Below are 13,890 nucleotides of genomic sequence, written 5' to 3' on the forward strand. Positions count from 1 at the left end.
TCTCTGTGTATACTTTATTCTCTGTGTAACAAGAGCCCCAACACTTCTCTGTGTATACTTTATTCTCTGTGTAACAAGAGCCCCAACACTTCTCTATGTATACTTTATTCTCTGTGTAACAACAGCGCCAATATTTCTCCATTGAATGGTGTATTCACCATTCTCTGTGTAATGAGTGCACCAACACTTCTCTGTGTATACACTATCCTCTGTGTAACAAGAGAGCCAACACTTCTCTGTGTATTCACCATCCTATGTGTAACAAGAGCACCAACATCTCTTTTTGTATTCACCATTCTCTGTGTAACAAGAGCGCCAATACTTCTCTGTGTAACAAAAAGGGCCAACACTTTGCAGTGTATGAAACATTTTCAGTGTAACAAGAGCACCAACATTTCTCTGTGTATTTACCATTCAGTGTAACAAGAGCACCAACACTTCTGTGTTTTTACTATTCTTTGTGCCTCAAGAGCGCCAACTCTTCTCTGTGTATACACAATTCTCTGTGTAACAAGAGCGGCAATCTCGGCATTCTCTGTGTAACAAGAGCTCCAGAACTTTTCTGTGCATTCTCCATTCTCTGCCTAATAAGAGCACCAACACTTCTCTGTGTATTCACCATTCTCTGTGTAACAAGAGCCACAACACTTCTCTTGAGTTTAGTTTATTCTCTGTGTAATGCCAGCGCCAACATTTCTCTGTGTATTCACCATTTTCTGTGTAACAAGTGCGCCAACACTTCTCTGTATTCACCATTCTCTGCGTAATAAGAGCGCCAACACTTCTCTATATATTCACCATTCTCTGTGTAACAAGAGCGCCAACGCTTCTCAGTGTATACACCATTCTCTGTGTAACAACAGGGCCAATATTTCTCCATTGAATGGTGTATTCACCATTTTCTGTGTAATGAGTGCACCAACACTTCTCTGTGTAACAGATTGCTCAGAAAGATAATTATACGTCGAGCTTCTCTCAGCAGTGTTGTCAGTTTTGGATGAAACCACACTGACCTCCTTCCTTATATTAAAATGTCTTTGTTGGTTATTTCATACTGATCTTCATGATCTTAACATATGTGGGAAATAGCTGGTTCCTACAAGTTCTTCTCTGTTGTGCAGATATTTACATTTGCAATGTATATATTACCTATATTATTAAACGGAATTTATATAGCGCCAACATATTACGCAGCGCTGTATATTAAATAGGGTTTGCAAATGACAGATAGATACAGACAGTGACACAGGAGGAGAGGACCCTGCCCCGAAGAGCTTACCAAACAGCGATTGTAACAAAAAGACTGAGAAAAAAGCGAGGCTCTGTACAGATGCTCGATTTTCATGATTGTCATCTCGAGTAAATAACTTATATCACATTACAGGTGTCCTATTACATTGATAAGTGATTGGCCATAGTGAATCACAAAACAACCAAATGCTAACAGGTTCAAATGAAGTTCCCGTAACAGGTTGTCTCCATCTTGTCTTTTTCCCACTCCACAGAACATGCAGCTTAGCCTTGATCATTTGGTGATTTTGTAGACTTCTTACACTTGGTATGTACATGACTACAGAGTAACTATATGGTTTATGGAAGTTATAAAGAAACTCTGGATGGACCTGCACAGCCTGCTTTGTTCACAATCGCATCAGGCTTCAACATTCTAAAAAAAAGTGGGGACATTGGGCCTGATTTATTAAAGCTTTTCCCAGGATACACTTTCATCAGTGAAGCTGGGTGATTCAGCAAACCTGGAATGGATTTCTTCAAAGTCATTTACTATTTGCTACTAAATGTTTTGAAACCTGGACCAGATCCATTCCAGGTTTGCTTGATCAGCCAGTGAACTGATGAAAGTGTATCTTCTCCAGCCTGGGAGAGCTTTAATAAATTAGGTGCATTATATGAGACTAGCTCTTCTTAAACATGAGTAAACTTATTTGACAAAGGACCGTTGAGAGTAATGGTAAGGTACAGAGTGCAGAAATCCATACTGCGCAACACTATTTTTATAGGCAGAACTAGTAGAATTTTTTTCTGATGGCCTGTTTTTTGGTTAGAAATTTATGTTTTTAGCACTAATATGTTTAATTGTATGTCTAGCCATGGGGGGAGGGGGGGGGGTAGAGTATGAAATTATTAAAAGCCCTGCCAGTTTTTTTATTTTTTTTTACTTCTGAATTCCATTTGGCAAATTTCTATTTACTTCCTTCTCTTAAGAAACAGAAAAGTGAGTTTTTCATCTCTTGGAGTGTCCCCAATATAAAACCCCATGTTTGGGGACAACTCTGAAATGTTAATTGTCTCTTCACTCTCTGTCAATGATGATATTAATGGTCATCAGTACAAATAGAGGGGTACACCTTCCCAAAAAGAAAACAGACAGCAATAATTTGACAGAGGCTCTAACCTATTTCCACTCTGTTCTAAAGATACACCATACGATAAAGGTATGACCACAATTTTTCGCTTATCAATCTTTCAGGCAGTACAGGACATGACCATGAATCAAACAAACAAAATGCCTTCTACAGTCACCATTACAAAGCTTGTAATCTTGTAGGTTATGTAAGGGGCTATTGTATTGTAAAAACATCTTATGTTCTGGCTAAGCAATGAATTCCTAGTTATGAAGACCAATACTGTGTAAAGGTAATTTGAGAGGTAGTGTTGTTTGTTTAGGGGTGTTCATATGGACCACATCTGTACACTAAGTTGTACTTTAGAAATTTGTGATCAGGCAGGGCTTTATTGCAGAAAAGAACAGGTGATGTTACTTGCCTCATCTCTCGCTCAGCTGTCAGTTGTTGGCTGCAGGGATTTTCAGCACATCCTGTCTTTCCCTGTGGTTCTCAGGACTAAATGAACTCCTGTGCAGTTACATCATCCATGCCTGGACAATAAAGATGACTGAAGATTCCCAACAATAAAGAAAAGAAGTAGATAGCCACACCTGTGATGAAATTGGGACAGGTGAGTATATACAGGGTTTAATTCCGCTTTAATAACTGACAGGAATCAGTAAGTACCATCATTTCTTTTTTAAACAAGCCACCATACATTACTTAGTTCTTCAAAACTAAATTGAATTTGTTTTTAGTACTTACAAATGGGAATGGAAAATCAGGCTAAGACTTGCGTATAAAGATTCTATCCTTGTCTATGTTGTTATTGGTTATGGATTTGTTATGTTTAAAGATTATATTTAGGAATTCACTTATCTATTTTTGTCTTTGTATCAACCAACAGTGTAATAGCACAAAGCTAGGATGTCGAGCAGAGGTGGTAAAAAGAAGACCACAAAGACCTCAAGGTCTGCAAAGGCTGGAGTCATATTCCCTGTGGGAAGAATGCTGCGTTATATAAAGAAAGGACATCCAAAATACAGGATTGGAGTTGGGGCTCCTGTGTACATGGCTGCTGTCTTGGAGTATCTGACTGGTAAGCATTGCAGACAGTGTTATTAGGACAATAGTTACCCTTTACATTTTTTTTTTTCATTTTAAATTTGATTTTGAATTCTGACAATTGTTCAGTTTTTCAACTTACTTTCATGAGCATCTTCAGCTAGTCCTTTTGCAGGTTTGGAATTTTTGACCAACTTGATTGGCCAGATCAGAATGACTTAACACCCAGACATGTACAAAGAAGTTCCTTTAATCCCAAAACAAAAGTATGTGATGTATGTATGTAGTATGAGATCACATACAGTGCTGTGCATGTGCAGCTCAGCGTACATTCTACATGAGAAGGCAAACAGACAGGTAAGTTATTGCAGAAGAGACACAACATGTACCTTCTGTAATACATTTTTGATCTTGAAGTTTGGTAAAACTTTACAAGCACTTGGGACAGGAAAATGTTTTTGGACTCATCTGAATTTAGACAACACCTGGACCTGACCTGAAGCATAGTCTTTACCTAGTCTGTAAGCTGGTGGAGTTAGATACTTAGTTACAAACCCTTTTAATTCCTATTTCCTAAATTCTACCATTCTATATAGGTAAAGAAATATGAATAGCTTAAACCCAAAGTGTATAAAATAGGTAGGCTGCCATATGCTGGCTAAAATTTTGTTTTTTTGCTGTCGTGGTGATCCAATTGCCACATTGTTTTGCTTGTCACTGATCTGGAGCAAGCATACTGTAGCTAAAGTCAGAACTTCAGATCTGCACACCTATCATTGGTGAGTGACTAAGAAAGTATTGAAGCATATGGATCAGCAAAACAGCTGGGAAGCTAGCATTTTCAAGAAGATCTTGTAGGGTTTCATATGTAAAGAATTTGTCATTTTATTCAGCCAGTTTATTTTATCCAGACAACCTTCCTATCCTGAGTACTGAGTTCCAATGTGTTTTTTTATGTTTTTTTTGGTTTACTGATGTCACACAGTGATTGTACTTCACTATTTCTTAAATATCAGTAAAACAATACCAAATAACTCATTAGACTATAATAGAAAGCAGTGTATTCCCTAAGTGTTTTAAGGTTTTCTCAGATATTCTTAGAGCAATCTCTAAAGCAGACCTTTTCTTAAGACATAATGTAAGCTGGCGTTTTTGATCTGCATTAAAATTTCCCGCTTGCCTGGTTGGTATTCTGGTCCTTTGTCCTAAATACCTTCTGAATCACTGACCTAGAATGGGAATGCAGTTCAGCTAATTGTCGGGACAGTTATCCGCATGCTTGTGTTAGGTTTGTGACTGAAGTATCTGAAACCAAAAGATCAGCTTTTCATCCAGGCAATTAGCAATAAAATTCAGCAATGGCAGCTTATTGGCAGGCCTGATTTATTAAAGCTCTCCAAGGCTGGAGAGGATACAGTTTAATCAGTGAAGCTGGGTGATCCAGCAAACCTAGAATAGATCTGGTCCAGGATTCAAAAAAAATGTGCTAATAAAGAACAAATGTCTTTGAAGAAATGTATTCCAGGTTTGGTGGATCACCCAGCTTCAATGATGGAAGTGTATTCTCTCCAGCCTTGGAGAGCTTTGATAAATCAGGTTCATAATCTCTCAGTGGTAGGCATGCGATAGGCAGAAATGTTGACCATGTGGTGATGCACTAAAAGAGATTTCAAGATGTGCACATGAACTTGAAATCATAAAGAATCATGACAGCTGCCATGCATGCATGTCATGGCAGCTAGACATAGAGTAATGGTGAGATGTAACACTGTAGAAAGATCATTTTAACATAACAAATGTGTGTAAGTTTGTTTGATTCTATCTAGCAAAATGCTTTTTTTTATCATTTTTTTGATGAACTGTTAAAGATTATCCATTTTATTTTACAGCTGAGATTCTCGAGCTGGCTGGAAATGCAGCTAGAGATAACAAAAAAGGCAGAGTCACACCCAGACACATATTGCTTGCTGTAGCCAATGATGAAGAGTTAAATCAGGTAGGAAATTTTGTACATTTTATCGACAAAACAAATGGACGTGAACCATAATTACTTCACACTGTGTATACTTAAAAATTTTATATTAGAAAACGTATAAAAAACAGGTTGTGTGCAGGGTGGGTGGGATAAAAAAAAGAAAAGAATGCTGAAAATATTCTGAACTAATATGAATTTAAAGAATAGAATAAGTCAAAATATGTTAGCAAGTGTAGTGCATTTAATGCATACGTGTTAAAAGGAAAAAAATATTGGTTTCTAACTTTCACAATTTCACAACTGTATCCTATTTGTAAAGTTTTATAGCACAATCACTAATTTAGTCTTTTGCTAAGGCTTAGTCTACATGGACTTTTTGTTCCCAGCCTTTAACCTGAGGCTTTAAAAGCCCATGTTTGAAATTCATATTCATTACAATGGGCTAATCTACACCAGTACCTAAGGCACATTTATAACCGTCATCTATAACGCTTCTTGCAGCGTTCAAGAAATTAAAACGCCGGAAAACACTTCTATTTATTTCAAGGGGGGCGTTTCCTGCTTTTAAAGGCTAGTAAAAGTGCATAAAAACACATATAAATGCAGTAGTAACATTTTTAAGTGTTTTTAAAATCAGTGTAGATCCAGCATAAATAATACATAAACGGAAACTGATTTTCCTGTCAAATGGTCTGTGTTTCTAGCCTACTCTATATGGTTCTGAGAACAGTCATGTGCATGATTTACTAATATATATATATATATATATATATATATATATATATAAATATATATATATATATATATATATATATATACATGTACATTTTTTGTTCTTCTTTTTTAAATACCTGGAGATAAGCATTTAACTTTTACTGCATATTGACCAGTTTTTAAAATCACTAGTATCTTACTAACTGCCTTATAAACATGAAAAAGCTAGTATCAGTGAATCTGCAAAGAATGTATAGTAATAAATTAATAAATAGTTTGCAAATGTTTTTAGATATGCTCAATGTTAGTTTATTTGTATAGTTATATTTGTCTGTATAAATATGCATCACAAAATAGATTGAATTAAATGAAGCTACTGATTTTCTAATATGTAGGATTTCAAGATGAACACTAGAGTGCGCTGTGGTAATACTTTTCACCCCACTCTTTACCTTCTAATAATTTGGTTGGTGTAGACACTTTTTTGTCTACATCTTTCAATACATGTTTTTAATTTATATCAATAAAAGTTGTTTTGTTCCTTTATAGACTGGAAGTCCAACAGATTTTTTAACTGAATATTTTAACATCCTTTGCAAACAACTAATGTAAAATTAGCACTTTATTCACTATCATTCACTTTGTAATCACACAATTTTTTGAAAGTCTTAACTTTGTAAAGCAAACTTTAATAAAACAAACCAGACTTGGTCATGGTAATATTTGATGCAGTTTTTCTAAATCTAAATATTATAGATGTTTTTTCTATGTGTAGCTCTTAAAAGGTGTCACTATTGCCAGCGGAGGTGTGTTACCGAATATTCATCCAGAGCTGTTGGCAAAGAAGCGTGGAAGCAAAGGAAAGCTGGAGGCAATTATTACACCACCACCTGCAAAAAAAGCCAAAACGACATCACCAAAAAAATTAACTTCGAAAAAGCCAGGTGCCAAAAAAGGGATCAGAAAATCCAAGGTACGCACTCACTACTGTTCCAGAAAAGGGCTTATTTTATTATACTAAGAACATGTAAAGTATTAGACATTGAAGTTGAGTTGAATTTATCAAGTCACTTGTGCCAAAAAATAGTGCTAATCCCATATAGGTTGCTCCTAAATGCCAACTAATAGTTTTTCTGAGATAACAGTTAAACAAGAATCATTGAATTTTATGAAAATGGGTATTCCCAAATCTTATGGTATTTGTTCCACCTTTTAAATAAAATCTGGCAGAAATGTAAAAACTAGACTAGTGCTAGAAACAGTAGTCCTAAACCTAATAGGATACATACAAGTGAATGTAAGCCAGAAACAATTATTTGGCATGTTTGTCATCATTCCTCACAATATAGTTTCTTAAATAATTGAACCCCAAGCAAAAACATTTATTTATAATCCTCTATAACCACAAATAATATAAAACCAGATATTACCATGTAAAAGTAACAAAAGCATCATCAGTTGTTGTTTACTTAGTCCTTGCAGAGAGCAGAGTCGTTGGTTGGACCCAACAGATGGGACCCTTCATCTACTTTCCGACTGAAAACTTTAGGGCATGGATACAAGACCAGTCGCCTAAAGAGAGAGAGGAGAAATAAATTGTCTTTTTTTAAACTCCTGCAAGAGACAAAGGGCCTGATTTATCAAAGCTCTCCAAGGCTGGAGAGAATACACTTTTATCAGTGAAGCTGGGTGATACAGAAAACCTGGAATGGATTTCTTAAAAGTCATTTGCTATTTGTTAGCAAATATTTTCAATCCTGGACCAGATCAATTTCAAGTTTTCTGTATCACCCAGATTCACTGATGAAAGTGTATCCTCTTCAGCCTTGGAGAGCTTTTTTAAATCAGGACCAAAATACAAATTGTTTAATGCTGGATTTCTGTTCTGATCTGAAAAGAATACACCAACGATTCCACGAGTCAAGCAAGAATACCAATGACTTTTGTATTTAGATAATCTGTTTTGCCTGGAATTCAGCTGTTAGCAAATCTTTTTTGGTAAATCTGTTATAGATCTGTTGTAGAATATGGCAGCAACAGCACTTCCTGTTGCAGGAAGTAAGCATTGAAATTAGTAGCAGCATTTTTTAGCTTGCCCTTCTTCATGATTTAGATGCTGGGCCTTCTGTCAAATTTTCATATGCTTCACATTCATGCCAGACATACTGAAAAAAAGATTTTAAAATGGTGTACGCCAACCACTTAAGAATTCTTAAACTGGGGGTACTCCACAGCCCATTGTTGAGACACATTACAATATTCCCCCTGGACTTCTGTTCCTTTTGTGGCTGCTTGCACTTGGCAGGGATTTACTTATTGAGAATAGAAGGATAGCAGGCAAGTTGGGTCCACCACAAGCTAGCATCTCCAACAAGTCTAAAGCTGCGTACACACTGCCAATTTTTGTCGTTGGAAAGGATCTTTCACGATCCTTTCCAACGACAAGGGAGTGCACGATGCATGAACGGTGCTGTACATACAGCACCGTTCATGCTCTATGGAGAGGGGAGGGGGAGAGCGACAGAGCGGCACCCTGCTGCGCGCTCTCCCCTTCACTTTCATTACGATCGGCTGTCGTCCATCGTCCGTGGATCCGGCAGGTCGGTCGTCCGGACGATGGATGACACCGACTGTACACACGGCAGATAATTGGCCGATGCCGATTATCGGGCGATAAAAATCTGACGTGTGTACGTAGCTTAAGTCTCCGGCTGTCTGCTCCATTACAGCGTTGCCAGCCCTGGGAGCTCTACTGATTGTTATTTACTTTGTCCATGACGTAATTATATATTAGCTTTCTGAAAATATATTATTAAACTAAAAGTATACAAGCAATGAAACCATCTTAAGAAATACGATTGAAGCTCTCATATATAAATCATTGTAACAATCTCAAATACATTTATTAAAATAAATCAGGTAATAATGATACATTCTATTCATTTGTATCAAAGTCCACATAATCCTAATCTTCATATTCTCAAATCAGTCAAATTGTATCATTCTTTAAACCATTTTAAGTTCCATTATGCAACTCCCACTACTATGCGTGTAGCCCATATCAGAATTAGCCTAGCCGGGTTTCATGGGCTTCTATCCTCTTTTTTTTCAACTACAAAGTGAGCCACTGACCTAGAAGTATATGTGTACAAGATTCCAACACATTATGCACACACAAGGACACAGTAATGTAGAAAGGATGGGGATGACAGACTTGCAAGTTCATTAAGGGTGTTCCCCCCACTTCACTAATAATTTTAAATGTTGAGCCACCTCATTAAGCAATCATAAATAATGTATAAAAGAAGAAAAAGAATGAGGTACATGGCTCAGGGATTGTATGAAATAATATATACATATATGTGTTACATAGTGTCAAAGAAAAACATTTACATAACGCAATCTGGTATTTTAACTTGGTCCTGTTAACACTTCACAGGACCTGGGTATTATGTACTAGACACAGTGCTTCTATGTCATCCAACAAATAAATGTGTACCAATTCATCCATTGAGTGTGTATTTTATTTCAGCAATTCATTGAAAGTGAATGCCCATCAATTTGATTAAAAATAATTTAATAATGTATTTCTATTCAACTTGATGCCTTAAAAGTCCCATATTTTGCTCTATTTTTGTATTCAACATCTTAAGGGATATGGCATTCACTTTCAATGCATTGCTGAAATGAAATACATGCTCAATGGATGGAATGGTTTTTGCATTCATTTAAAACCAAGTTAGCAATAACATCCCTCTTATATTCTTAAAATGTATTTTTTGAGATACGCTGGCTGGTTGGTTGAAATTAGCACCTAGGTCACACATCTCTACTCTTAGGTAATACAAACACTCACGTCATGGAAATATTCTTCTTCAAGTGAATAGGAGAGCTTGGAAATCACTTTTTTATACTTTGCTGCACTTGGCCACGGTTTTGGCAGATCGTGAAATGCCGCTTTTGACCGCGCAGTTGCTCTTTAAATGTTTGTGCTGCAGCCTTAGTCACATGTGAATTCCCTCAGTGAGGAAAACCATGCAATTTTACACCATGGGTCTGAAAAGGTCCTTTGGCAGCTGGAAAAGGATTTTTTTTCTGATGGGTGCCACACATAAATATAATTGTGGGTAACCTACAAAACTGAAAATAGCTTTAAACGTGTCCCAAATAACATTTTTTACATATACACTGGTCAACAACAGTAGTTTAAATCTTAAATAAAAACTGTCATTTTTCTTTTTGTTTTATTTAAATGGGTATAAATAGGTAACACAAACAGTTCTTACTGCATAAATAAATGAGGTCCTGTATTTTACAAATCTATGTAAATGTTCATTGTTTTTTAACTGCTAAAACTCTGAAGGCGAACATTTTACTCCCTTGCACTTATTTTAGGTATAACATCTCTTGCATTATAAAATGTCTCATAAAGACAAAAGTTTCTCTGTCTAAGATACCTTGACTTAGGTCACATTAAATGGCCACTTCCTGCATCCTGGACTTGGCTTATTATAAATGTCAGAAGGTTGCATGTCTCTTCATTAAAATAAATAGTGACATGGAAATGATACACTATTTAAAGGCAATTTACCTAGTATGTGTTTTGAGTATGTGCTTGTAATAGGAAATACAATATTGCACAAGAACCTAGTAGGAAGATTATGTAAAAGGTCAAATTAAAAGAATGGATTGTAAGAAAAATCTAAGTGCTTAATCAGAAGTGGGTTACATTTGCTGACATTATTATCTTTGCACATATAAGGAAAAAGAGGACGCAAATAAAAGCATAACAAGATCTTTGCATGGAGCTGTACTATTAATACTGCCAGTTCAATGTCAACAAATATGTAGATGACAATGAAATAGAGAACAGACAGAGGGGAGCAGTAAATAATTTTGTAAGAGACGTTTATTATAGGAACTCAGTGGCTGAAATCAGTCTTTATTCTTCTCCTGCACTGAAACTGATTACTTTGATTTTATTCCTCTTTTACAATGTGCATTAAAAACTTTTTTTATTCCATGTTTGCACACCCCTAGCTCCCAAACCCCCCCTGTATTACTATTGTTTTATATCATATGTGTTTCTTACTATGGTCCTTATTGAATGTACAATTGTTCTTCATATTGTTCTTTCTTATGACTGTACTCTTGGCATTTACCCTTTGAAATGTAAGTAAAATAGGGCTGTTATGTATTCTTCTGTCACTACTATATGAGTTCTTTTAAAAATTCACATGCCCCAGATTTAATGCCGCGTTGTTTACGCAGGAAGACACATTAATGAGGGCCAAGCAGCCCACCTCGATATATCTTGTATCTCTTCTCTTTCCATAACAATCTACCCAACTACTCATCATTTAGCTTCTTTTGTCCCTGTCTTACTGTCCTTGGCCTCTCAGAACCCTTAGGGGGATGTAAAGAAGAGGTCCTGGGATTTGGAGGCTCCCTAGGTGCACACAAGAAATTTTGGGCACATTTAGTGGGTATGCTGGGGCTTTCTAAGACAGAACAAACTCATGTTTTCATTTTTAGAATAACAACATATGCCTTACTGTGGGCTGAAATAGTAGAGCAGGATAACAACTGGGTAGAGGGGCTGCACTAAAGATTCACACAGGGCATAGGACAGCTTTGAAATTCTAACACAATTGATAAAAATACTACAAAGCACATTCTGTTGTTAATTTACCATAACAAAATGGATCAAATGCAAAAAGTACATTGTTAGGGTTTATATACACTTTAAAAGTAGTTGTACTTCCTAGCTTCTGCTTTGTTGGTATGTTCCTTTAGTACGTTTGGGGATGCTACTGATTTTGTTAAATTCTTTTGATTTTGCTGAATTCCTCTGTTTCTACATGCTATAAAATACCAAAAAAAAACAATAACCTCTACAAAAACAAAATGTATGTTTATTTTTTGTATCCACTCAGAAGAAGCAAGGAGAGGTTAGCAAAGCAGCAAGTGCAGACAGTACAACAGAAGGTGCACCAGCCAATGGGTTCACAATTCTTTCCACCAAAAGTCTTTTCTTGGGACAGAAGGTATGCTTCATTATAACATATTTGCTGTGTATATTTTTGTTATGTGTAATGACTTTTTTGTAAGCACTTGTTGCCCCTATATGAATATATAATATTCACAATAATTCACAAACAAATATGTCTAAGTTTCAAAAGTCCTTCAGAAAAAAAAAAATATTTCTTATAAAGTTATTTAAATAGAAAGTGATGTGGGAATTTTATAATGAGAAAGCAAACTAAATTATTATAATAAGGAAGACTTAGGAAGCAGTAACTATTTTTTACTGCTTTTACTACAAAAAAAGGGGGGATTTTGTACTGTGTATTTTCTGTCAATATGGATATTTTAGACACACTGCAAGTGTCTATAAAGCAATGTATAATTTCTGTACATATATGGCTACTTTACATTGAAATATGTGAATACATTTAGTATCTGTTTCACTTAAACCAAAACTCCAGCCTTATCTTATCTAGTTTTGCAAATTTCGACAGCTCGTGCCCTGCATTTACTATGATTTCACTGCACATTATGAGCTTCTAGCATCATCTAGCCCTTTCCCCCCAAACCTTGATGTTCCTGGCCCACCCATTTCATGTAATATATTTGAGGTCTTTAATAATGAAGGTATATTACCAAGAGTGGGCCTCGTGCAATAAAGTCTGATTAAAGTTTCTAGAGGGGAGTACTAAGGCAGGATGTTGTAGTATTGTAAACTAGTACTAAAAAGAAGTTAGTCAGAAGCACACAGCCATGATATCACCCTAAAATTAAATTATTTAATTAAACTATTAATGAAAAGAGGAGGTAGGGGCCAGAGAATGCAGGTAAACATGTAGACAGGTTAAGGCTGCATTTACATGGAGTGCCTGCAGAATGTCTAGCTGACATCTGCCCCTTAAGAATTGCTAACTGTAGCAGCAAGTATTTGTAATCCACTGAATTAATAAGAGCTTTTGCCACTAGAAATATTAGTTAGGGGGGTGGAGCTGACATTATCTAGTCATTCCATGTAAATACAATTTTTTGTTTTGATTTTGTCTACTTTATAGTAAATTCAATGTCTATACAATGCTAGGTTTAGTATAAAACAAACCTATCCAGCAAGTGATGAAAATTAGTATTATTTTTTTATTAATATTCACATCATTTCAAATTCAAACCCTCTCACTTGTTTTAATAATCTGATGAAATGCAATTTGTGTGTATCATTATTGTAATTGCTACATTTTTCCATGACTGTTATTCATGTCCACTGACTTAATAAATGCTAATGCCCAATTTAGTTAGATAAACAGTAGAACTAATTTAGCTGTAATATGGTGAATTTTCTGCCTTGAATGTTCATGTAATTATAAAAGTAGGTGCTCCAAATAAAATGTGGTTCAAAGTGTATAAATGGTCCAGATTTAAACATTAACGTATCAAGTAAGTGGGGGGGGGGGGGGGAGGGATTACTTTACTAAAGATTCTGCATACAGATGGCTTCCTGTTAAGGAGTTTAAAACCAAAGAAGGAACTTATCTACTTTTTACATACTTGTTTGTGAATTAGGTTAATAGATCTTTTGCAAATAGGTTGATTTCAATATTGAATCAATGACCATTTTAAAGCTATTTTTAAACGGAACTATATATATATATATATATATATATATATATATATATATATACCTGCACATACCGTCAGCAGCATCCCAAATGTGTTGCCTGAATTCTGGGCCTTTTTAGCAGGCAAAGCTCAGATGCTTCCTGGTTGTTTTGC

The 13,890-nt window shown here is 35.8% G+C and overlaps 1 protein-coding gene across 2 annotated transcripts in view; it reads left to right on the top strand.

The window, feature by feature from the left end:
• MACROH2A1 (macroH2A.1 histone) overlaps positions 1-13,890 on the top strand; it is a 43,735-nt gene that overhangs the window by 9,328 nt on the left and 20,517 nt on the right. For both annotated transcript variants that reach the window (XM_072400731.1, XM_072400732.1), the window contains exons 2-5: positions 3,253-3,444; positions 5,300-5,406; positions 6,875-7,072; positions 12,036-12,146. In XM_072400731.1, the coding sequence (XP_072256832.1) occupies positions 3,273-3,444; positions 5,300-5,406; positions 6,875-7,072; positions 12,036-12,146 (588 nt within the window). In that variant the 5' untranslated portion in view covers positions 3,253-3,272. The remainder of the gene's footprint in view (positions 1-3,252; positions 3,445-5,299; positions 5,407-6,874; positions 7,073-12,035; positions 12,147-13,890) is intronic.

This window comes from Pyxicephalus adspersus, chromosome 2 (assembly GCF_032062135.1).
Source record: "Pyxicephalus adspersus chromosome 2, UCB_Pads_2.0, whole genome shotgun sequence".
Lineage (NCBI taxonomy): Eukaryota > Metazoa > Chordata > Amphibia > Anura > Pyxicephalidae > Pyxicephalus > Pyxicephalus adspersus.